The sequence below is a fragment of the Vitis riparia genome, chromosome 9 (assembly GCF_004353265.1).
Source record: "Vitis riparia cultivar Riparia Gloire de Montpellier isolate 1030 chromosome 9, EGFV_Vit.rip_1.0, whole genome shotgun sequence".
In the NCBI taxonomy this organism is placed as follows: Eukaryota; Viridiplantae; Streptophyta; class Magnoliopsida; order Vitales; family Vitaceae; genus Vitis; species Vitis riparia.
In genome coordinates, this window is record NC_048439.1 from 20,583,419 (window position 1) to 20,609,327 (window position 25,909).

Genomic DNA, 25,909 nt, shown 5'->3' on the forward strand with positions numbered 1-25,909 from the left:
TAGATAAACAGAATTTAGAGATGGAAATAAGATTAGGAACACAAGAACATTTGTTAATTTAAAAGGTCGAGAGGGAGAAGGAATAGTAGTAGAACCAGTATGGATAATGGAAAAACCAGTGTCATCACCAATCATGTCATCTGAGCTTGCATAAGGGGAGTGGAGAGAAAGATTATTGAGGTCGATAGTAACATGGTGAGAAGCACCTGAATCAAGAAGCCAGCTTGAAGAGGCATGATCAGGTTGAGCAGCAAAATTAACACATGGAGCATTGGATATTGGTCGAGAGTGTTGACTAGATTGGGGTTGAAAGAAGGACTGCGTATTCCAAGGCATGTAAGGAAAGCTTGGACAACGCTTTGCCGTGTGCCCCAATTGCCCACACAAATGGCAATTCCCTTTGTAAGGTTTTGGACTGAAGGTACGATTATGAAAAGAGTAGGTCTGACCATGTTTTGCCTGGTTATGGCTAGGGGACAGTTGAATTTTTCCAATCCATTCAGGTTGTTGTTTTGGCAACCATTTCCCATTTTGTGAGCAACATTTGCAGTGATTGGTAGATGATTGTTCTTCTCTTCTTCATGCTGAAGGTGGGTTTCAAAATTAAGGAGTTTCTCATGCAATTCTTCAAATGAGATTGGAGTTTCACGGGCCTGGACTGCTAAGGCAATGTCTTTGTATTTTGCACTAAGTTCTTCAAGGATTTTAATGGTCAAGTCTTCACTGTTGATTGGAGCATCCATCATGGCCAGTTCATCAGATCGACTTTTAATTTGCTGCATGTATTCAAGGACCCTTTGAGATCCTTTATAAAGATTAGCAAGTTGTCCTTTGATTTGCATAACACGCCCTCTCGACGGTTTAGCATAGGTCGTAGCCAAGGTTGTCCAGGCATTCTTGGATGTTTTTAAAGAGGTAATGAACGGGATAATTGTGGAAGACAGTGATCCAACAATAACATTAAGGATCAGTTGATCTTGGCGAATCCAGAGAGAGTATTCTGGGTTGATCATGCCAACACCATTTACTTTGAGAATAGGGGGTGGACAAGGTCGGTTTCCATCAATAAAACCCATGAGATCATAACCGTCAAGAAGAGTATGAAATTGAATTTTTCATGATGTTTAGTCTGTTGTGTTGAGTTTGAGAGGGGCTTGAGCAGAGGCATTAACGGAGATTAAGGAGTGTGTTCTCAAACGGGTTGATGATGGATAGAGGAAAAGAGACAGGCATTGCAAGAGTATTTGGTTCTGGTTCTGGTTCAGGTTCAGCCATGATCTCGTTATAGTGCTGCTCTGATACCATGTAGAGATTGGGTTGTTGAAGGAAATGTTTGAAAATAGTTTTTGTGTTAATTTTCATTGATATGAAAGACATGTATATATACAAGATACAATTGACTTTTTGGTGTATCACTTCCTATTTATGGTGGCTACTTTATAAGAATAAAGTGATTATTAAACATATTAAATTAAATATTTACACAATATTCAAAATATTTATAGAATATTCCAAAATAATAAACCATCCTAAAGAGTCTCCAACACGTAGAGGTTTGGCTTATGAACATTTGTTTTTTTTTCCTAGGAACCAAACAAGGATTTTTATTTTTAAACAAAATTCATTTGTTCCAAAAGTATAATAAAATATTATTTTTAGGACAAAACAATACAATCATTTGTATGATGAAATTGAAGTTTTCATTTCGCAAGGAGTTGATCCACAATTTAATTTTTATTTCTCTTCCCAAGGTTTTTGAGCAGCCAAACAAGGTTCTTTGTTGGTTTTTTTTTCCTCTTTCCTTGAAACACTTGTGAAAATGATTTTTTAGATGGGTATCTGATCAAGGATTCCACTTCTCTAATGGCAAAAGCCCCCTTTATATCCATTTCCAATTCTCTTTTTTTTTTTTTTTTTTCTTTTGTTGCTATGTTTGATTATATAATTTTAATTGATTGTTTTAATTCAATTTTGATAAACCAGAAAAGTCTATACTTTTGGGACTTTAGCTGCAATTTGGGGATTTAGGTCTATACTTTTGGGACTTTAGCTGCAATTTGAGGATTTAGAAAATTTCCATGAGACGATCGAAGGAAGGAGGAGGGTTGGGTTGGGGTTACCCGATTTTATTATTATGTTTTATTTTATTTTGATAGAAAGATTTGTTAATTTAACTTAAATTTTTTGTTATTACAATAACATATCATCTCATTTACTATTTAAATATTTTGATGTAAAAATATAGAAAGTTTAAAAACAATATTATCGGCTTTAACCTTGCCCAACTTAATCTCACCCAACTTGAGTAAATAAAAAATAAAATAAATAAAAAATACTTCTAACCTTTCTAACACTAATTTTTTTTTTTATTGTTAAAAAAACTAGAAACATTTAACCTTTTTTAAGCATCTCGAGTTAGAACTTAATAACTAAAGTTCCTTGATTCAAATTTAGCTTCGGTTATTAACATTTATTAAAATAATATATATAAACAACTACATGTAAAAGATTTTTTAAAAATCAATTTTCCCAAGTCAAATAATCCGAGTCTAACTTCATCTCAACCCTACCGAGCTTTAATTAGTCAGTTAAATTAAACATTTATTAATTCAAATTCATCTTGACAAACCTAATCCACCCACCAAGATTTGGTTTCTTAAACCAAAAAGGAAATGATAAATTACAAAAAGCATCCAAATACTTTCACTTTTATCTCAATTGAACCTCTAAATCTTTTTTTCAAAATAATGTCAACGCTGAATCATTTCCAAATGTCAAATAGAGCCTTTGTCAAAAACTTCCATGGCAAGCATGTGAACAAATTAGACATCAAAACAAATATGAATGCCTTCCAACTTGCCACATGACTTACAAAGAACTTATGTAACATTTGGACATGATTAGATTAACACAACTGCAAAAGAGAGTTCCAAGGTTACATTGAGGCAGTGAGACGCAAAGGAAAATAGAAAGTGTCTCATACATCTACTCCAAAACTAGACAAAATAATCAAGGATAAAAACATTTCAAGTTCCCAAGACTTGAAATTTTCAAAACTATTTCCCAACTGTTTTTCAAAACTATTTTTTGAAAACATTTCCCAAATACAACCCAGATTTCTAACCCAAAGCACACATTCAACAAATTTTAAACAATGAATCTTTTTTTGAGGATGTTTTCAAAACATCTAATATTTAAGAATAAATTTGAAATATTTTCAGTCATTTTTGTAGGGGGTTTTGACTAAATTTGAATAAAACTATAAAACTTTTACATTGCCTGTGTAATGCAACCTTATCAAGACTGTTTTTCATTTGGAAAATTTTCCTAAATTAAAATCAGAAAATTGATTTGTCAATCAGAAGAAAAACCAGAAGTCACAATAAAAAAAATTGTAAAAATGTTGTTCCATCTTGCTTCACTTTTAAATAAAAACTAACTTTTCTTCAAAAAAATAATTTTTAAATAAAAAAAAACACGCACACACACACGCACGTACATTTTGGAAACCGACGTCGATCATAAAAATTTTTAGATGCCTTTTAACGTTAATTTTTGTCTCCATTGGGTTGAGCTAATTCTGACCCTGCACATACTAAAAGAACATTGGCTCCCATTCAAAACCCTGTTTTTAATCACTAGTAAGAACCTATTTTATCATTTGCTTGTGAAATCCGAATATCCACAAACTTACTAGCAAAATGACAATTGATACATACAATACATCTAGAAATTTTCTATGGCAAACTAGATAGGTCACCAGTATAGTTCCTGATGCACAGTTACGCTATTTATTAAAAACAAATAAGCACAATTTTAAACATTTTGATTATAGGTACAAAGAAACAAACATATTGTAATTAGGTTACTGCCAATGGATCATTTTTCAATCAAATAAGTCGCTGGAGGTCATAGAGAGACAATATAAATACTGGATGATCCAATATACTAAAAAATGTGTATCTAGAATGATTGAAAAGTCAGGCGGAAACAGGACCAAGCATAATTTTTTTTTTTTTGGCAAATCAAATATCCATCAAGAAAGGGCAGATGCAGAAATGTTCTTGGATTTTAGGCTTCATGAGGAATATTATATGCAAAATACAATCAATTTTTGTGTAAAAGAGCCATGCCCATAAGCATTTATCAGAGGAATTTGAAAGAGAAATTTAAGACAACCCACATATGTATATGCCCGATTAGTGATCTACTATGTTCAAAAGTTGAATATGTTATTTTCTCAAAGGTTCTAGCCATCTAATTTATGCTCAAAATAAATGTTGATTCAATTAGTTCTCAAAATTTATAAACCATCTAATTTCATCAAAATTCTCAACTTTGAGTTTGAGCTTACCTGAGACACGATTCTTGAGAGAGGGCTTGCATATCTATGGCTCTGAGGATCATGATTCCCTGTTACCCATGGTCTATGGGAGAGGGGTCGTGTATCCAAGTTTTGAGTCCTGGATTTTACCCCATACACAGTCCTCGAGGGAGAGGTCATAACCCAGGATCTTCCTCAAATCCTATAAAACATTACAACCCATTAAAAAATTATCAGATTGAACTTTTACTCCAGTACACTAGATCTACCGAATGGAATCTTGTATAGACAGTAGTTAATATTTGCCAATCAGAAACTCTACAAGATAAACGATGGTGAGCTGATAAGAAAAGTTATCTTACATACCCACCCTCCTTTGCTCATCTTTTGGTTGTTCACTTTGCCCAATTGTAGTACAGCCCATTCTTCCAGCTTCAAATTGTTCTGACAAGGCTTCCTTTTCCCCAGGCTGAACCTGTTTTCTCCTTTTTTCCAGGCTGTGCTTGTCACTTCCTTCTCCCCATGTCATCTCATGTTCCTGCTTCTTGTGCTGATAAGTATAATCTCATTGCGCATGCAAACATGAGAACCAATTAAAGCAATTAGAATAAAAGCACTCCAATCTTAACATCTTATTACATTTCATTTACAGTTCCAGCAAACAAATGAAGTAACAAGATCATATTGTTAGGGCGTAGAGTTGTTTAATTCCAAAAGTCTATCAACATACAGAGATCGACAAAATGATATTCAGAAACACAAGCCAAGTGGGTTAGCTGCAAAGTCTTCGACTTGCTCAAGGAACGCAAATTAGCAGAAACTTCGAGACATGATGCTTTGACGACTTCGAGTTCAAAAAAAGACCAGTGAAGATACCAATGCAAATATTTGAATTTCAAACATTTTATTGATATCTCGAGCGATGAACACAGTGGAAGATTTTGACGGAGATAGGATATGCTGAAAGATATCATGACAACCACAGGAAGAAGGAAGCTAAGCCCAATGACCCGCTCTCCTTTGCTGAAATGGCTTAGTGAAGAACTTGGCAAAGGGAGTCTCAGGAACTGGAATGAGTTTCCCAATGATGGCCAGAGGCCAGCTGCCAGAAGAAAAAGGATAGTTAGCAACAATGTTTCATGTGCAACAACTTAGAAATTAATTAGCTTGCAAATGAACAGTTAGAAGCATTTGTTCTCAAACACCTTAACTGGGCAAGTGACACCAGTTCGGTACCCTATTAGAAAATTTTAAAAGCCAAAAAAAGTCGTAAATGACCAGGTAGTGTAAGTCATAAAAAGTCATAACTGGGCAAGCATCTTTTCATCTTTATTCTTTCTTTGGCACTATTACAACATGATAATCCAAATTTAGTTAGAGCTTTGCAAACACATGCATGTAAGGTTTTCAACACTCAGATTAAAATAATACAACAAAATTGATGAATAAATGGTACTTGTCTTGAAATTTTATAACTTATCACTATTACTAGTAATGGTACAGACCTGACAAGGCCAATTGCCAAAGAAACCATCCATAATTTCCAACTGAGTTTAACTGTTGATGTAAACTTTCCAAGAAACTCAATGATGATAATCTACAAAAGAAAATTAGAACTGGCAATGTTAAGTACCAAGCAGATAAAAAACAAGAAAGCCTTGAAAAGACAAACAATGACTTCTCACCTGAAGCGCAAAGGTGATTCCAATGATCCCCATAAATAGGTAATTTTTAGTCACTCCAGTAAAGACATTAATTTCATCTGGCTTTCTGGCATTGAACTCGTTGAATATCTGCAAATGAAATGGTTAGCTAATTGTGTTTGGTACTTTGAAATAGTAAAAAACAAACATAAGTAAATATTCAAAATTAATTTTATAATGTGACCTGGAAAAAGAAAAACTTAGGTCATGACATTTTTATTTATTTTTTAATGACTCATTCCTGTTTTACTCAGCTTACCCCAGACTACTTACTTGACATAGGACAAATGAGTTGAATATCATACTATTCTTCACTTGAGTTGCATGCTTCCTGGTTTCATCCTTCAAATGAAGAATACTTATACCACAGAAGTTGAGGACAAGGAGGACACTGACTTGATAAAGAGCCTTCACAAACAAAAAACACAGTACAGCAATAACTCAATAATGCTCAGTCAGCAATAGAAACATTACAAGTACCCAAAAAATAATATAATAAGACATTGTTACCTGAATGATTAGGTTCCTCCACATGATATTTGTAATAAGAGGTTCTCTGAGAAAACAAACAGATAATCATCTCTCCACATCATGTATCAATCTAAAACCAAAACCTCCTCTTTCCAATCTTAAATTTACCAAAAAGCAAAAGAAAAAAAATGCAAATCCTTATTTGGTCATCAAACTAGTATGAAAGAGAGAGAGAGAGAGAGAGAATGAGAAAAGAGAAAACAGAGCAGGAACACATCTTTGCACCCCTCTCCATTCTTTCCTCCATCAGTCCCAACCATACGAAAACAACCCATCATAAAATCCAAATTATAAAATTAGAAGAGGAACAAAATCACGAGAAGTATACTACTTCAAGTTCTAACCTTCGACCAACTGGAGATCTTTCCATAAGATGATCAGTTGGTGGTTCAGTAGCCAATGCAAGTGCTCCAAGAGTATCCATGATAAGGTTAACCCATAGAAGCTGTACCAAGTGAGAAAAGAAAAAGTGATGTAAGAAGAATTAAATAATCCCTAAATTTGGTTATTTGAAAGACCATGAAAAGCAACATTTTTCACACTGCCGAAGTTTCACCTAATTTTTTTCCCTCTTTTTGCATATTACAAAAGGTCTATAAATCAAGAAATATATTAGTGGCATGTTTACTAAAATTTTTGAAAAAGAGAATACAGGGAAGGTATTAACAATGGGAAGAAAATGGAATATAAGGAATTGAAGTGTTTAAAAAGATATCAGGAAATAGAATGGGAATGAAACTTATTCCCTTTAATCTACGTTTGGTTGACAGAATAGCATAGGATATGTATATCCTATGATATCATATCCCATTGGATAAAAAACGCATATCCTAAGATATCATTTCTAATAGGATATGATATCCTTGGATATTATATCTAATGGACATAAAATCCTAAGATAGTATATACAATGTGATATGTTCTGTTTATATTTAGTTTGTAAAATAAATAAAAAAATAAAATAGAATACATATATTGTTTTTCAATATTCAACATTTGTTTAAAATAAAATATTATATTGCATTTTAATATTTTCTATTAAAAAATATAAATTTTCTCTAACATTTAACAATATTCATGATTAAAATATTAAAAATTTATAAATTAAAAATAATTTACACACACTAGCGAAGCCAACGTAGGCTTAGGGTGGTGGGCATGTGACTTAAGGGGGCTTGTGCCCTCCCTCAAATTTTGAAAATAAAAATTTTGTTTTATTATTTTAAGAATTTTGGAAAGTTAAAAATGTAAAAATGCAAGTTTGCCGCCCCCTAAAATGTAACAATGTAAAATAAAAAATTCGATAAGTATGGTGTATGGATATTAAGTAGATTTCTAAAATGTTTATAAAATTAAATTTATTCAAAATCCATATATATATATATATATATATATATTGTATTTGATATTAAATATTTTTTAGTCGTGATTTTGAGATTTAAAAAATTTTTGGACTTCTAGGTTTAATCAAATATTTACTAATTTATGAATAACTACATAATTATTTAAATTACATATTGTTTACTGATTTATAAAATTTAATTCATTTAAATATTCAATATTTTATCAAATATCTTTTTTTATTGGTGGGTTATTTTTGGTTTAATTTTGAGCATCTTGTAATTGTTTATTTTTTTATGTTTAACCAAACAGTTATTGATTTGTAACCGACTCTCTAAGTTTTAATGATAACATTGTATTTATATAATAGATAACCTTTGAATAAAAATTTTATTACTATCAAGTGATTTATATTTAATTATTTTTAAAAAATAAAAGAAAAATTATTAGTGAAATTATTGAATTTTTCTAAAAATTATTAAAAATGTTTTAGTCATATTTCTTGCTATATTTTAAGACTTTTTTGAAAATATTATTTGAATTTTTTGATAGATAATATTTCTTGCTATTTAGTTTTTTGTGATTTAATTTGATAGATCATAAAATCTTCTTTTCTTTTATACATAACATCAATAATTTCTTATTTTATTAAATAATACTATTTATTTTTTTGAATAGAAGGAAGTCAAGAACCCATTCCTAAAATATAAAAATTTATCTATATTTATTCTAATCAACCAATATTTTACCTTGACCACCCTCACCAAAATTTCTGGCTCCACCCACTACGCGTACACCCACCCACTCAACCCCCCCCCCCCAAACACACACACACACACACACACACACATATATATATATATATATATATATATATATATATTAAATAATACATATATTAGTATATTTTATAAATATTATTTTAAGCACAAATTTAATTTTTTTAATCAAATTTATTTATATAAGTAATATAAAAAATTTATAAAAAAAATGATTAAAAAAACTAATTTAGAACATATATGATATAAATATTCTATATCTCAACTTAAGATTCTACCTGGGATATAAAAAAGAGGGTGGATATGTTATTAGAGCGTCAAGAGAACTTACCCTATTTTATACCAACTAACCAAACATGGGATAAGATATGTTATCCCCCTCTTACCCTATCCCATGCTATATCTAGCGAAACAAATATGACTTTAGAGTGTTTACCAATAGCAAAGGAAACAAAATGAGATGTATAATTTGATCATAACAAATAACTACAATATGAATGATGCATTACTATATTAGAGGCATAACTTCAGAAAAGTTGATTCCACAAACTTGAGGAATTTGTTTCATGATGAGGGATAGGAGACTATGTTTCCTAAAATTTGAGGAATGGGTCTCCTTAAATTGGGGAGGGGTCCACACAATAATTTTCCCGAAGTTTAAGTGAACAAAGGAAAGAGCAAAAAAGAAATGCCTCTCTTTCTTTTCATTCCAAAATAAACAAGTAAACATAAACTTCCAAATAAGGTTTCACAAAGTAACATTTCACAACTTAGAAAATAAAAATTCATCAACTGAGAGAGAGTGTAACCTGCACTGCATTTAAAGGAACATCACCAGAGGAAACTGATGCAACAACATTTATAATAAGAGCTGCAACATTAACAGTGAGCTGGAACTGGATAAATTTTTGAATATTTGCATAGACAGAACGCCCCCAGCGAACAACCTACATGGAAAAAACAAATAAAATTGTCATATACACCAGGTATAAATATGAATAACTGGGAATTTTCAAATAAGCCTCTTCATAAATACATACATGGCAAAAAAAAAAATTAAAATTAAAATTAAAAAATTAAGTGTCCATTTGGATACACTTCTATTTTCTATTTTTTAAAATCAGAAAATAGTAGTAACTTTTATATAAGATATAAGAACTTTAAGAGGCTTTACATTCACAAATTATGGTCTTAAAAACTCTTTAAAAAAATTGAGATATCAAAAAATTCTTATTATTTTTAAAAATTCTGAAAGTAGTTTTTAAAGATATAAGGTAAAACTGTATCTTTTGTAGAAAATGTTCTACTTTTATATAGAACTTCTATTTAAAAAAGAAAAAAACAGAAGTGTATCGGTGGAAATCCGTTATAATTTTGAATGATGATTGGTAGGATGATAGGGAAAGATTGAGGCCCCAATTGTGGATAATTTGTAAAAAATATAGTTTTGAATGAATTTTAAAATCATTCTCAGTTTCTTCATGGTTTTAGAGCCTCGTTTGCTCTAAAACCCTAATTTGTCCATGGATGCCCAAAGAGGGAACAACCATGAAAGAGTGTCGGAGATACACTCTTCGATGGGCCCCGTCGGTGCATTCGACAACTCCCCACTCCACCTTACCGTTGAAAAACTGAATGGTAAGAATTACAGAGAGTGGGCTCCAGCAATCAAGCTCGTTATTGACAGAAAAGGAAAATTAGGGTTCCTTACCGACGAGACTCGGTGACCACCTCCGACCGATGTAGTAGCATCCAAAAATGGCAGTCTGAAAACTCCTTTATCACCTCATGCTTGATTAACTCCATGAAACCAGCCATTGGAAAGACTTAAATGTTCTTCCCGACGACAAAGGACGTATGGGATGCAATAAGGGAAACGTATTCCAATGCTGAGAATGCTTCCCAAATCTTTGAAATCAAGACGTGACTTTGGAAAATGAAGCAAGGAGATCGGGAAGTCACGGAATACTACACCGAGATGCTGGGTCTGTGGCAAGATCTCAATCTCAGTTGCGAAGAGGAGTGGGAGTGCACAGGGGACAGTGTGCGCTCCAAGAAGAAGATGGAGAACGAGAGGGTCTTCGAGTTCCTAGCAGGGCTGAACCGCGAGCTTGATGATGTCAGGAGTAGGGTTCTCAGTCGCCGGTCGTTGCCCTCCATCCGAGAAGTCTTCTTCGAGGTGCGGCGAGAGGAAAGCAGAAGGAGAGTGATGCTGGATCTCTCATTTGGGCCTGAGGGCTCAGCCCTTTTAACTCGTGGGCCTCATGGGCCTCATGCTGTTGTTGGACCTGGGCCTCATGCTGTTGGATCTAGTGGGCCAAGCCCAAGACATTCCAAGAGGACTTATTGTGAGCATTGTAAGAAGTTGGGCCACACTAAAGACACTTGTTAGGCCTTACATGGCAAGCCCGCATATTGGAAGCCCAGACAGCCCAATAAAGCCCACAATCATCAGGCCTCCATTGAAACCCAGGCAGACAAAACTCCCACAAAAATTTGTCAGTCAACTTCTAGTGTGGGGTTTAATTCCGACCAGCTTGCGAAATTATATGAGCATTTTTCTAATTTCCAAGCCTCTGGTCAGTCTTCTACCACTTTATCCTCTGGTTCTTTGGCAAAAAAAGGTACCTCTTTGATAGTACTTGGCACCATGTCTCAGACTACTCCCTGGATTATTGGCTCTGGTGCATTTGATCATATGACTGATGCTCATCATTTATTTTTTACATATTCTCCATGTGCTGGTAATTTAAAAGTAAAAATTGCAGATGGTACTTTATCACCAGTTGCTGGCAAAGGGAGTATTCGTATTTCTGAGTCGATTACTCTCAACCCTATCCTACATGTACCTAATTTGTCTTGCAATTTGCTGTCTATTAGCCAGTTAACTAAAAGGTCTAATTGCTCAGCTAAATTCCTACCATCTCACTGTGTTTTTCAAGACCTATCATCGGGGAAGACGATTGGCAGTGCTAAGGAACGTGAGGGTCTATATTACTTCGACGAAACCGATGTGCTTAGACAGAGTTCTACTGTTTGTAATTCTACATCTTATCCTAAGGATAGTGAACTTTTGTTATGGCACAAAAGGATGGGTCATCTTAGTTTTCAGTACTTAAAACATTTATTTCCCTCACTATGTTCAAATAAAACTTTATTGGATTTTCAGTATGAAGTGTGTGAACTTGCCAAACATCATTGGGCGTCTTTTCCTAAATCTAAGTATAAACCATCCATACCATTTACTCTGATTCACAGTGATCTATGGGATCCCTCACGTACCCTTAATAGGACCCATAAAAAATGGTTTATTACTTTTATTGATGATCATACTCGCCTGTGTTGGGTATATTTGTTGACTAATAAAACTGAGGTTCGATCAGTCTTCATGAACTTTCACTCTATGATACAAACACAGTTTCACATCAAAATTCAAATTCTTCGTACTAATAATGGTACTGAGTATTTCAATCACTCCTTGAGCACTTACCTACAAGAAAATGGTATTATATATCAAAGTTCTTGTGTTGACACCCCTCAACAAAATGGGGTTGCAAAACGGAAAAATAGACATATTCTTAAAGTTGCTTGTGTTTTTCTATTTACATCTCCCATGCCCTCACAATTTTGGGGTGACTCCATTTTGACAGCCACATATCTTATTAACCGAATGCCTAGTCGGGTCCTATCCTTTGTCACACCCCTCAAGAAATTCCAAGAGTTTTTTCCTCATTTGAGACTTGATTCACATCTTCCACTTCGTGTCTTTGGGTCCACTGTGTTTGTCCACACTCACGGACCTAAGCGGAATAAATTTGATCCCAGAGCGCTTAAATGTGTCTTTCTTGGCTACTCTTCCACACAGAAAGGCTACAAATGCTATGACCCAATTTCACAGAAGCTATATGTTAGCCTAAATGTCACATTTTTTTAGCATACTCCCTACTACTCGCTTCAGGGGGAGTCCATGAGTGAAACTAGACCTTCCTTAACCTTTGACTATCTTGATGTTGCTATGTTTGAATCCACTCCATACCTTATATCTACCCTTTCACCTAATACAGAAGGACACTTAAACTTAGGGGGAGATACGAAATTACAGACAAATAGGGAAACACTTGTCTACTCAAGGAGGCCAAAATCGAAGTTCAATGAGACACTCATCTCCAAAGCACTAAAAGAGTCGGAACCGGTGATAGTTCCAACCCCTCGGGAGTATGACTCCAATTCTGATCAGGTAACAGATGACTTACTCATTGCTCTTAGGAAACAACCTCATTCATGTACTCTCCATCCTATCTCAAAATTTGTGTCTTATAATTCTCTTTCTGCAAAGTGTCGTGCTTTTACAACTAACCTTGACAGAATCCAGATTCCTAAAAACATTCAAGAAGCCTTCGAAATTCCAGAATGAAAAGAGGTTGTGATGGAAGAAATAAGGGCATTGGAAAAAAAATGAGACTTGGGAAGTGATGAATTTGCCAAGGGGAAGAAACCAGTGGGCTATAAATGGATATTCACAGTGAAATATAAGGCAGATGACATAGTAGAACGATACAAAGCCCGCCTAGTTGCAAAGGGGTTCACTCAGACCTATGGCATCGACTATACCGAAACATTTGCACCAGTAGCAAAGTTGAACACTATACGAGTTCTTTTATCCTTGGCAACAAACCTCGACAGGCCACTCCATCAGTTTGATATCAAGAATGCCTTTCTGAATGGTGAACTAGAAGAAGAAGTGTTTATGATGTTACCACCAGGGTTCTGTAAGGAAGAAGAAGAAACCAGGGTATGCAAATTGAAGAAAACTCTTTATGGTCTCAAACAATCACCCAGAGCATGGTTTGATAGATTTGCAAAGGCGATTAAGAACCAAGAATACCAACAGGGACAATCGGATCACACTATGTTCTTCAAATAGTCCAATGATGGAAGGATGACTATTCTAATCGTGTATGTCGATGACATCATTCTCACTGGAGATGACACAAGAGAAGTGGAAAGGTTGAAGAAGGTCTTAGCCACAGAATTTGAGGTGAAAGACTTGGGTCAAATGTGGTATTTCCTAGGAATGGAGGTCGCCAGATCAAGGAAGGGAATTAGTATTTCCCAAAGAAAGTATGTACTTAACTTGTTGACTGAGACTGACATGCTAGGATGCAAGCCAAGTGATACCCCTATTAAGGCAAGAAACAGAATGGAAAGTGACGAAAAGCCCGTGGATAGAGAGAAATATCAGCGACTAGTAGGTAGACTGATCTACCTTTCTCACACTAGACCTGACATTGCTTTCGCTGTAAGCGTGGTTAGCCAGTACATGCACTCACCAAAGGAAAGTCATCTGGAAGTAGTGTATAAGATCCTAAGATACCTAAAGGGTTCTCCAAGGAGAGGACTATTCTTTAAGAAGAGTGATAGTAAGAAAGTAGAGATCTATACAGACATAGATTGGGCGGGATCAGCAGATGACAGAAGGTCTACTACAGGTTACTGTACCTATGTCTGGGGGAATTTAGTAACATGGAGAAGTAAGAAGCAGTGTCGAAGTTGAATTCAGAGCAGTTGCACAAGGTATGTGTGAAAGACTATGGTTGCAGAAACTGTTGGAAAAACCACGCATTACAATAGAGCTCCCCATTAAACTCTATTGTGACAACAAAACTGTCATTAGTATTACTCATAATCCTGTTCAGCACGACAAAACCAAACATATAGAAGTGGACAGACACTTTATAAAGGAAAAATTGAGAAAGGGATTATTTGCATGACTTATATCCCTACAAGGGAACAATTGGCCGATATTTTCACCAAGGGGTTACAGAAATCAAGCTTTGAAGACTTTATTGGCAAGTTGGACATGATTAATATCTATGATCCAACTTGAGGGGGAGTGTGGAAATCCGTTATAATTTTGAATGATGATTGGTAGGATAATAGGGAAAGATTGAGGCCCCAATTGTGGATAATTTGTGTTCTTCCATATTTGTATTTTTTTCCTTTTTAATTGCTCTTTGTGTATTTGTTAAATAGGGATACGTTTATGTAAAAAATATAGTTTTGAATGAATTTGAAAATCATTCTCAGTTTCTTCAGTATCCAAACAAACACTAAAAATAAAAAATAAAAAATAGCATATGAGATTTTCAACTAGAAGCAGCATCTTGGGACATGTTTGTTCACCATATACAAACAAGGGCATGGCCTAAAACCAAAAGTCAACCTATATAACTGTTCCAATCAACTGATATTCAGATTTTTCCTTTAACTTTCTAGTTCTCTATACCGGGAAATTCAAACCATTTGATCATGTTTATTCAATTAGGACAAAAGTAAAACCAAGAGAAATAGCAATTCTTCTGCAATCCCATGGAGTTTTGAAAAATCCAAACAACTTAGGGATTGAAGAGAGGTAGAAATTCATCGAATAAACTACACTCCATTGTATATGTCAAGACCCATCGATGACGAGGGACTGAAAGCTTGAATGCAATTTTAAATGCACCTGAAATTCCTTTGTAGTCATAACATTTGCATATTGATAAGATCATTTACTATTTTCCATGGATAAACCATATAGCCAAGGAAAATGAACTCTGATTATAAGCAAAATGCTAGCCAAAATAAACTTCAGGACTTCTATATGGGGATAAGACCACATCTTTGGTAGCATATAAACCTCAAATTAAGCATAAGGAAGCCTATAGAAAAGAAGGAACACCTTTATGAGCTCATCACACCTTAAGCATGAGCCCTCAAGGCTGTGCTTTGTGCCACACATTTCCATTTTTGAGTCACTTAAAGGCTACCCTTATTGCATAAAGCTCTTTAAAACCATAAGAGTATACTCTAACAAAGCACATATGGTAGAAGTTAAGCCACCAAAATAATTCTGTTAAGACATGCAAAGGATTGACAGTATTTTTGTTTTAAATATAACAAGGTAGAATCATAACTACAAATTCCCAAGACAATTTACTCACATAAATGGTTTGCTTACACTAACCTTTACAACTGAGGCAAAGTTATCATCCAAGATAATGATGTCTGAGCTTTCTTTTGCAACTTCAGTTCCTTGAATGCCCATAGAGAGACCTATATCTGCCTACAATAGAAAATGATACAACCTGATCAATCATTACAAAGAAACAACATTATGATGCTACAAAGTTGTACAAATGAACCTGCTGAAGACGGAAAAACAACATCCAAACTCTACAGCCATAACCTATCCCACCAAGAGGCCCCAACACTAAACAAGCATATGGCTTCCCTATTTAGTCACTGCAATGCAACCATAAGTGGTTACCAAGGACCATGGAGTCTCCAAGTTTCATGGACTATGATGAGAAGACATTTAGAAATAAATGCAACTATAAATAGTTACTAAGTATATTCCTCTCTGAGTTTTGCCATAGACTAGGATAATGACACACATATATGATCTACCTATCAACAATTAGTGTGTCCAACACTTACAGAAAAAAAATACATTTCAAGTCTTCAACATGTTTGCATACAAAATACATCCCAAAAACTTGTTAAAGTTGAGGTAAACGTCCAACCTTCTAGTAAAGGGGGATTTTGTACTAGTCCTATATTAGGTAAATAAGAAAGAGATAAGCTCGTAGAAGTTTGATCAATAATTGTGCCAAATTATTTATGTTACTCTAGAGTTGGGTGTTCATTCTACCCAATCCCCTAAGTAGCTAACCATGTGGTGAATATGTTGCGAAACAAGTAGCCAATCAATTTATTTCTTTTGTAAGGGATTTTCTACCCATCTAAGATTTTGTGTTTATTTTTGTAACCATTTTTACATGTGCATTTCCATCAATATCTAAATAGTCTTTTCTCACTTTTGATCAAAGTTATCTAATGGTTGTTATTGGAAAAAGGATTTCTAATCCTTCTTTGTATTTACTTAATCCATGGTAATAAAATGTTCGTTATTGACCATATCTATATATATAATCAATACAACATGGTCCCTCCATTTACTTCATGCATAAATATGTACTTATTCCATGAAATGCAGACAAATGCACAATAAATTGTGTTTTTGTAAAGTGGCCATGTCTAACACCTCATATCTGTCTCTGCATGTAATAGTCTATGGAAAATCTCCACAAAATGCATCAACAATAGTACCAGAACAAGCAAACAAAATAAACCGTAAAGCACTTATTTCAGACTTGCAGGGTTCTACCAGATTTCTCACTTGAATAAGAAAGAAAGAAAGAGGAAGAAAAACAGAAAGGCCAAACAACACAACAAAACAAAACAAGACCTATAGAAGGTCAAACCTCATGAAGTGCAGGAGCATCATTAGTGCCATCTCCTGTTACGGCAACAACCTCACCAGCCTTGCGTAGCGCTTGCACAAGGAGAAGTTTATCATTAGGAGAAGATCTTCCCATCACCTATACACAATACACATGAATTAATTGTTGAGTCATATTTAGGCCCATCAAAACATCTATCTTACGCAAAAATATATTTTTATGGAGTCAACACACTTTATGCTTCATTCTTATCCATAGCTCAAGCATATGACAGAAATCTCTGGCTGTTGGGACCATACCAATATTTTCTTGGCAACTTGTTCTCTTTCTCTCTCAGATAATACACGGAATGCTCTTCCTTCTATGATATTAGGTTCAGTAGCATCTGCTTCAGAAGGAAGTATCCCACACTCTAAAGCTATTGCCTTGGCTGTTTGAAGATTATCTCCAGTGATCATGCGTACCTATTTGATCACAAACACATGATTTTCAACAATTCAATCACAAATTACTATATTATGGAATGACATATTTCGAATACGTTTTCCATCACTTCCACACTAGCTTCACATTAGACTAATGGAAAATGTTAAAAACAGACATCATATTGATTACTGGTAGCAATTTTATTCCTCACATCATTCATGGAAATATATCTTAGGAGTTCCTTAGGATGTAGATTATGCTTAGCTGTAGTTAATTTCATTCATAAATAAATCCAATGAGCCATACTAAAATTCATATTCCCAGGACACAATTGCATAGGGCCTCTAAATGGCATTATTTGATTGAATCAAACTTAACTATCTAAATTCAAGTTTACATTGGGATATTGAAATGGAAACTTGAGAAAGCAAGCAACACAGGCACCAGGCAGTCATGAGAATGGTAAGGACCCTATCCTTACCTATTTACAGTGTTATAACCAAGTCAAGTATGGTTTCCGGCATCATCTGCCTTTTCTTTCTGGGTTTTTTTTCTCCTTTTTGTGGGTTGCACTAAATCTCATCGGAGTCATGGAAAAAAACAAACCCCTCACACTAGGGCTAAGGATCTTTCTCTACCTTAAAACACTTACGTTATTGAAAGGGAATCTTGAGAACACTTGTAAGATAGGCATCAGGCAAGTTTCATGCTAATGGTTAGAAAAAAGTCAAGTATAGCCTGTGTCATCACTTATTTTTTCTTTTGGGTCATTTCTTCTTCTAGGTTTTCACTACATTTTATGGGACTGGGAAATAAACACACCCCTCACCCTAGGGCTAAGGATCTTTCTCTCCCTTAAGCACCTAGAGGGCACACGATCCCATACCAAAGCCCTAGCTTTAATTCTCTCCCTCTCTCCCTCCTTCCTTCCTTAAAGGGTGTAAAATCCTAACAATTAATAAAGTAACATCACCCAATAGAAATAAAATAAAATAATCTAATTGGTGAATAACAATGAATAATGAAGAAAATAAACTGATGGGCAATTAATTAAAAAGAGAAAAGGAGCGAAACTGCCCTGTCTTTAGTTACTGACACAAGTTAGCAAATCTTATACCATTTATTGAATACTATTGAACAACCAATTATCCTAAAAGCTTAATTTTGTAGGATTTGGGTCCATAATATATATCATGCACTCCTAAAAAATAATGTAAACCCACATGAATAATTGTAAATTTATCCAGAAAGTCATGAGGTCCATCATTGGTGTTGCTGCCCAAGTGCATAAGAAAAAATATGTTGTAGTATTTCAAAGAAATGAAATTGATGGTTAAGAGAGAGCAAAACATTAATAAGGAAAACTATAGAATGAAATTGATTGTTGACTCTGGAACTTCCCAATGGAGATGAGAAGAAATATATTATTTTCGAAAAGATGAAATTCACAAGTTTTATTAGTTGAATACTAGTAAAAAATGTATATAAATGAAAATAATAATAGTTTGAATTTTTAACAATGAGAAGAAAATATACAGGAAAAGAATCATAGAAAAAGTTGCAACTTTCTGGATTTTGAAAATTTTTAATTTTAATAATTTATATATTTTATTTTAAGAAAATGTGTTCAAAATACTACTACTTTGTCGTGAACTTTAGGCAACAAAGAAGTGAAGTTCGATGAATAAAAAAAACTTCAATCTTTTTGGACGGTAATATATGACCGAAGATTGCTACCATTTGTGCCCCTTGAATAAAAAGCACAGAGCAGCCAAGAAAGGATGAAAAAATGAAAGACACAAAAGAATATGCAACTTAAAAAAAAAAAAAAAAATGACAGCAAAAACTATTCATCCTTTTAGGTGTCATCAAGACCATGTTTTAAGCACATAGGAAAGTAGCTATATGAAGCAGTCCCACATTGGCTAAAAGATGTACTAGTTAAAATGTGAAATATGTATGTGTGAGTCCATGTGTGTAGAATAGAGGGAAAAGAAGCAAACACAAACAAAAGTGACAGAAAATTGAGAAGGGGACCAAGTAAATGGAAGTGAGATAATAATATCAATGAATGTACAGTGGAAAACTAGATTAAGAAAAATATTATTATGACGAAAAATACACTTTGTTTGATGATGAGATATAATGAGTATATGCATCAATGAAAAATACAAGTAATGAAGGACACTTACAAGTAAAAACAATATTAATAAAAGCCTCATGAAAAAATTAGGGAGGAAAAAAAGAAAGTGGAAAAGAAAAAGTGGTAGTTAAGGCTATATGGTACCTTAATTTGGAGGAGCATGATAGTTTATAGTTCTACTTAAATCCATATAAAGCAAAACAAACTATACACAACTATTTTTAAACTTTGTAAAGCAATACTAGATTCTGCCGTAGTGTATGGTACTCATGAACTATTTTTTGGTAGAACCAAATAGTAAGACAATAATACATTAGAGCAGAAATATTACAATCAATGATAAAAGAAAGCGCCAGTGTTTTTTAACTTATAATATATCAATAGACTTTTCAAAATAGCACACAGAAAAAGAAAAAAAAACATCCTACTGAACTAAATGAGACAAGTATTATACAGAAACATATCAAATAGCAATCAAATCATCATTTAAGCATTAAAATTAAGAATATATCTTTGGTACATTTTAAACCTAAACTCCCATTTTTAGATAAATTTCAAACATAACATGCCCTAGTCAACCCTAGAAGGGTAAACTCCTTATCTTTTGGATCCTCAGTCACATCACTACCTTGCGAGTATGTCTTTTTCTTTGAAAGTGGATCATTCTTTCATCAAGATCACTTACTAGAGATTGACATCATAGGGAGGGCGAATGAAATGAAATGAAATAAAATAAAGAGGTATATGGTCCATTCTCATATTCCAATTCTAGCTGCTCCTGTATTCTACTAAATGGAGAAGTATTATGGATAAGGAAATGGCTACAATGCATAGAATGAAACAAGTTGTTGGGACTCATCATATGTATGTCATTAGATATCATCTTGGTGGGACAATTGAGAGATTGAAGACTCATCTACATTGCATATGGATATTAGAAGATAAATCAACATCATAAGGATCTTAATGTTAAATTTGACAAAGCCGATGATGAACGGTTGAGAAACCCTGGAAGATATGCAAGACTGGTATGGAAATCGACATATACCAGAGTGATTCGACCTGATAAGGGTGTCACTAATCAGTTCTGAGAGATTCTTCAACAACCTCATTAGGGGACATTTCGATGTATCTTGAGATATGCAAATGGTTCTTTTAGAACAGATTTTGCACTTTGATTCTATCGAATCCATGATCTAGATAGAAGATCTATTTTTAGTCAGTGAATCTCTATGGGAAATAATCTGGTTATCTGGAAGAATAAGAAAGCGAGTGTTGTAGCAAGATCTAGCATAGAGCAAGAGTACAAGGCTATTGCTCATACAACATGAGGGATTTTGTGGGTGAGATATTTTTTCAAATGGTTCTTTTATCTTAACTCTCATGAGATTGTATTCCCAATAACCAGAGCTGTCTTCCAGCAACCTGGTTTCATGGGAGGACAAAGCGCATAGAAGTTGATTCTCACCTTGCAGGGGATGTAGGGATGAAAAAACATATCAATAAAACTTAAATTAAATGACAAAACTAGTTGGGAGATGTTTTCATCAAAGCTTTATGGAAGGACCATGGAATCAGCAGAAACTTTTGAATTCTGAAAACTATTGTTTTTTATAAATCTACATAATCCACTTTTAAAAACTAGGGATTTATATCCAGAAACAGAAAGCAATGAACAACATTCATGATCATAGTGTAGGGCGCATCTTCCAAAACAAGGCAATCCTCAAGGGACAGGCTTGTACTGCCTGTCAGCCTCCTTTGGGGCATTAGTCTTGTAGAATTGTGTTCTGCTTTACCTCAAGCACCATGGGGAGTAATGTGGTACCAGATTAATATTAACATTCTCTATGAAGGGAATGACTACAAGGTACTGCAGCGGAATCAGTTGAAACTATAATGGCTAAACATTAGGCAAAATCTTCTCATGTTGCTTTTACATCATCCATACCACTGAATTAATCACGTGTTCAACCACTATATGTTGAAAGATAAGGCTTTCTTTGTTTATATTGTTTTCTATTTTCATGTTCAAAGAATCCAGAAATCAAGGCCAAAAACAGGTTTAGACAGTATTTTTCCTTTTTCATTTTCTGGAAAACTAAGCTCAAAAAATAGAAAAAGTGAACATCAAATCGGTATTTATGAATATGAAAAATATTTATATAAATAAAACATTATCTCATATATATTTGAAATCAAATATCATCCTAAAAATACAGTATAAATTTTTTGTCTATTTATTAGACTATGTATTATTGTAATTAGTTATATTTTAAATTAGAATAATTTATCTGAATAATTATAAATATATTAGAATATTTTACTAAATCATTTTATAATAAAAAATATAGTAAACAAATAAAAAATAGTGAACAAGTATAATATAAGGTCACATAAAACATGCATAAAAGACTATATATATATATATATATATATATGTTATCCTTTTTAATAACATATATCATACCATGACACGTGTATTATATAAAATTCTAATTATATTTCTTTTCACCACTTTTTCCATTAGTGAAAACTCAAAACCAAACAAGATTTTTCAAATTTCATTTTCCAAAAGAGTCTTCATTTTTCTTAATCAATCGCATTTTCAAGAAAAGAAAAAATAAGAAATAAAAATTATTTTCAGAAAGTGAAAATAGAAAATAAAAACTAGAAAAATTTGCGAAACTAAATGCAACCTAAATGTGAATCACAACTCTTCCTTTGCTATTACTCTAGTTTACCCAATCTATAGGCATTTTAGTGCTTCAATCCCCTAGCTATTGGCATCTTCCTGAGATGGGACCAGAGAAACAGGTGAGAAACTGAAAACTTATATAAACTTTTCCATGCAAAAAAGCATTTTAATTTGCATAGCTTGAGATGCAGAAAATAGAAAGGTATTGACAGGTATCTATAGAAATACTACCAATTTTCCCCTGAACTTTCATGAGGGGAAAATTAACAGTCTTCTTTTTCTTGCTATGGCCCAAAGCTCAAACCTAAAAACAAGCCTAGTCTAGCAGCAGAAAAGGTCCCTTTGAAAGCAAAGGCCTTACAGAGAGAGGGGTCTCCAACATAGCTTTAATCCTTCAGATGGATAAGCAGGAATTAGTGAGCCAGTTAGCCAAACAATTTGCTCCAAGTTAAATGCATTGGACTTCACATCCTCTACAACACAACCCTTTTTGCATCAATCATCTGAGTCAGAACATCGACTCAGAAAGTGGTTCCGAAACAAGGTGGAACTTTAAGGGGTTTCTCAGCATGCAAACAACAGATGCAAGAAACTAAAAGACCTAAAGGATACTCTTAGATGTGGTTGACCCTATATCCAAACAGATTTGTCCTCTTTTACCATCATGCTGTTTTGTGATGAATAGAGAGTAAATTGAACAGTAATGACCACCCACATAGGATAGCATGTGCATATAGTTGATATACTATTATCCAGAAGATATAAAACTACCTTAACACCAGCATTCATGCAAATTCTCACAGCATCTTGGACACCTGAACGACAAGGATCCTACAGATGGAGATAAATATTGGCTTTAGAGAAAGTTGACAATAAACTCCATTTTGGAGACACAAAATATGTTGTGAAAAGGAATAATATTGATGATTGAAAATAGAAAAACACTACTAAGAATAGCTATTCATATATGTAATGCATACTACATTTATGTCACACCAGGCCACATATAAAAAATTAAGTTTCCAAATCAAATGTATGCAAGCAATGAATGAAGCATATAAGTACAGATAAAGAGGCAGTGAATAATTCATTTGCATACAAGAGCTGCGCTCACAAGAAAAACATAGTATTCACTCTTTCATTGGCATTAGAATACTGCTTGTTGCCTGCATTCAATTACCCAGTTGATATGAATAGCATGTTCAAGACACATCAATTTCTCAACTCTCCAAATAATAGGACCCAATAGATGGAAGTAATAATATAATCGCCCACAATCCTTCTGGAAACTTGCAACACATGAACAGTCAACGTGTGGCACATTAAAGGCATCATTCAATGAGACACACGCAAATGATTTTGACATTGGAAGCTACAAGAGTGAAAATTTTGGAGAAAATGGTAGTTAGGGGATACAACATTCAAAGAATGAGGAATTTTTTAAAAAAGAAATAAAAAATTAAAAAAATAAAAAATGAAATCCAAAAATGCAATTTGAAACAACTATTATAGTCAAATGCTAAATTATCATACACAGCAAGAAATGGCTTACAGCAGCATTAGAATATATCAGTTTTCATATTGTTTACCTTTATACCAACAATAGAAAGCAAAACAAGGTCATTTTCAGGCAAAACCCATTGGTCTCGTTGCTCCTCATCAATTGGCATTTTGTCCAAGTCAAATGTTCTGTATGCAATTGCAACACAGCGCAAGCTGCTTGCAGCCATTTGATTAATAGCTTCACTGAAGAACTCCTGCACAAGTTAAAAAGAAATCGTTATCTAGAATGTTGTTAATACTTTTAAGAGCTCCAGTGTACTTTTCTTAATTCCAGACCTTGAGGCCAGGAGTGCTTGTGGGACAGCTTGTGAGAGGTCCTAGGTTCAAGTCCCAATGGGAACAAAAATTTACCTACATATATATATATATATATATCTGTGTGTGTGTGTGTGTGCTTTTCTTAATTCCAATGAAAAAAAATGTCATTCAACCAATGATTGATATCATCTAATACCAATGCATACCAATATTAGCAGGGTCCAATTGGGTTTTTTGTCAGAAACACTCAGTAAAAAATTTAAATGTCCGCATGGATACTTTGTTGTATCACAGTATATAATACCCATACCACTAAATTTTTTTTCCAGCCAACAATAGTAATAAAATATGACCCCAAGCTTGAACAGGAAAAAATAAGCAAAAAAATTCATTAAGAATTGGACATCAGTTCATCCAGCACTATATGCCATTATCATGAGACATCATGTGAGTTGATGATTGATTGAATAAATAATTGCTACTAAGACTTTCCATAAAAAAGAGAAAGACGGTGATTATTATTCTTCTATTTTACAATTGCATAAGCACAATTGAATAAGTATCAAATATTTGACAAAGAAACTCAGTTTAAAAGAAAGATAGAAGTATCAAATATTTGACAAAGAAACCCACTGTAAAAGAGTGATAGATGGGTGTGTTAGCATGTTCTGAAAACATTTTGACCTACTACATTTAATAAACATTATAATCATCTTGTTTCTTTATCCCAGCATTTTATTTGGATATTTTTCATTGTCAATGATTTTGAGCACACAAATATCATGGAAAAAATGGATACTTGGAGCCTCAAACTAGGTATGCATAATATTTAAAGGACCAATAACTCAAAAATTCCTACTTTTTTCAATTTAAAAACGTGAATTTCGATCACAAGTGGCACAATATCAAGTTTTGTTGTCCCCATAAAAATGTTTTCTTTACATATGAAAGGGCATTTACTTGTACCTTATCTTCACCCATGGGCTGCAAACAACCATTTGAGTCAAGATATTCCGTACAGGAGCCTAGTACCATCTCAGCTGCTCCCTTCCAATGTATATGAACTTTATTGTCACCCTGCGACAATAGAAAAAAGAGAGAGAGAGACATAACAGATCTCATCAGAATATCTTTAAACACACCACAATTAAATGGCCTTCAATAATCTGAAAATTAAAAATTATATAACTCTAGAGAATTAGAAAACAAGAGCAAGATGATGAAAATGATTGTTAAGAACATCCAAATATTTTAAAGTGTATATAAGATAGAGACAATCTATTATTTGGCCAGTCTTTTATTGAGCCATGTATATAAAAATGCAATTCAAGCCACATCAGTAAGGCCTTAATAACTGAATCCTATGTTTTCAACTTACACAAAAATATGTCCAACAGGTTTTTGGAACTTCTGTCAACAAAGTCATAGCATTAAGACCATGGAAACATATCAATTACCTGTACTGCAACACCACCTCTCTTTTTCTCTGAGTTGAAAGGGAAAACATGGAGAATTGAGGATTCTTCTCTTATTACATCAAACTTCATCCCCAACTGCAATAAAGATATAGATGACTAAAGTCAACTTGATATAGATATGCATGCCAAAAGGAGATAATATGTTTCAGGTAGTAGGGGAACCTTGACTGCCCAAGCAAGGATAGCCTTTTCTGTAGGAGATCCAGAAATTTCCATTTTTTCTTCTCCACCACCCTATCAAAATATAGATTCAGTGAGAAACAAAATCTGCTATTTAATAGGTAATCACACTAAGTGTCTACAAAACTAATTGACAGAAAGCCACAGATGACTAAATGGAACTACATACTTTTCCGGAAGAAAACAAGTACATAAGATCA

The 25,909-nt window shown here is 33.8% G+C and overlaps 1 protein-coding gene across 3 annotated transcripts in view; it reads right to left on the bottom strand.

Annotated features, from left to right (window-relative positions):
- Window positions 1-4,932: 4,932 nt before the first annotated feature.
- LOC117922072 (calcium-transporting ATPase 9, plasma membrane-type) overlaps window positions 4,933-25,909 on the bottom strand; it is a 72,974-nt gene continuing 51,997 nt past the window's right edge. For all 3 annotated transcript variants that reach the window (XM_034840073.1, XM_034840075.1, XM_034840076.1), the window contains 15 exons: window positions 25,692-25,763; window positions 25,509-25,604; window positions 25,018-25,128; window positions 23,820-23,987; window positions 23,002-23,061; window positions 17,263-17,427; window positions 16,985-17,101; window positions 15,685-15,783; window positions 9,488-9,625; window positions 6,903-7,003; window positions 6,538-6,583; window positions 6,301-6,435; window positions 6,010-6,117; window positions 5,830-5,921; window positions 4,933-5,426 (listed from right to left, as the gene is read on the bottom strand). In XM_034840073.1, the coding sequence (XP_034695964.1) occupies window positions 5,321-5,426; window positions 5,830-5,921; window positions 6,010-6,117; window positions 6,301-6,435; window positions 6,538-6,583; window positions 6,903-7,003; window positions 9,488-9,625; window positions 15,685-15,783; window positions 16,985-17,101; window positions 17,263-17,427; window positions 23,002-23,061; window positions 23,820-23,987; window positions 25,018-25,128; window positions 25,509-25,604; window positions 25,692-25,763 (1,614 nt within the window). In that variant the 3' untranslated portion in view covers window positions 4,933-5,320. The remainder of the gene's footprint in view (window positions 5,427-5,829; window positions 5,922-6,009; window positions 6,118-6,300; window positions 6,436-6,537; window positions 6,584-6,902; window positions 7,004-9,487; window positions 9,626-15,684; window positions 15,784-16,984; window positions 17,102-17,262; window positions 17,428-23,001; window positions 23,062-23,819; window positions 23,988-25,017; window positions 25,129-25,508; window positions 25,605-25,691; window positions 25,764-25,909) is intronic.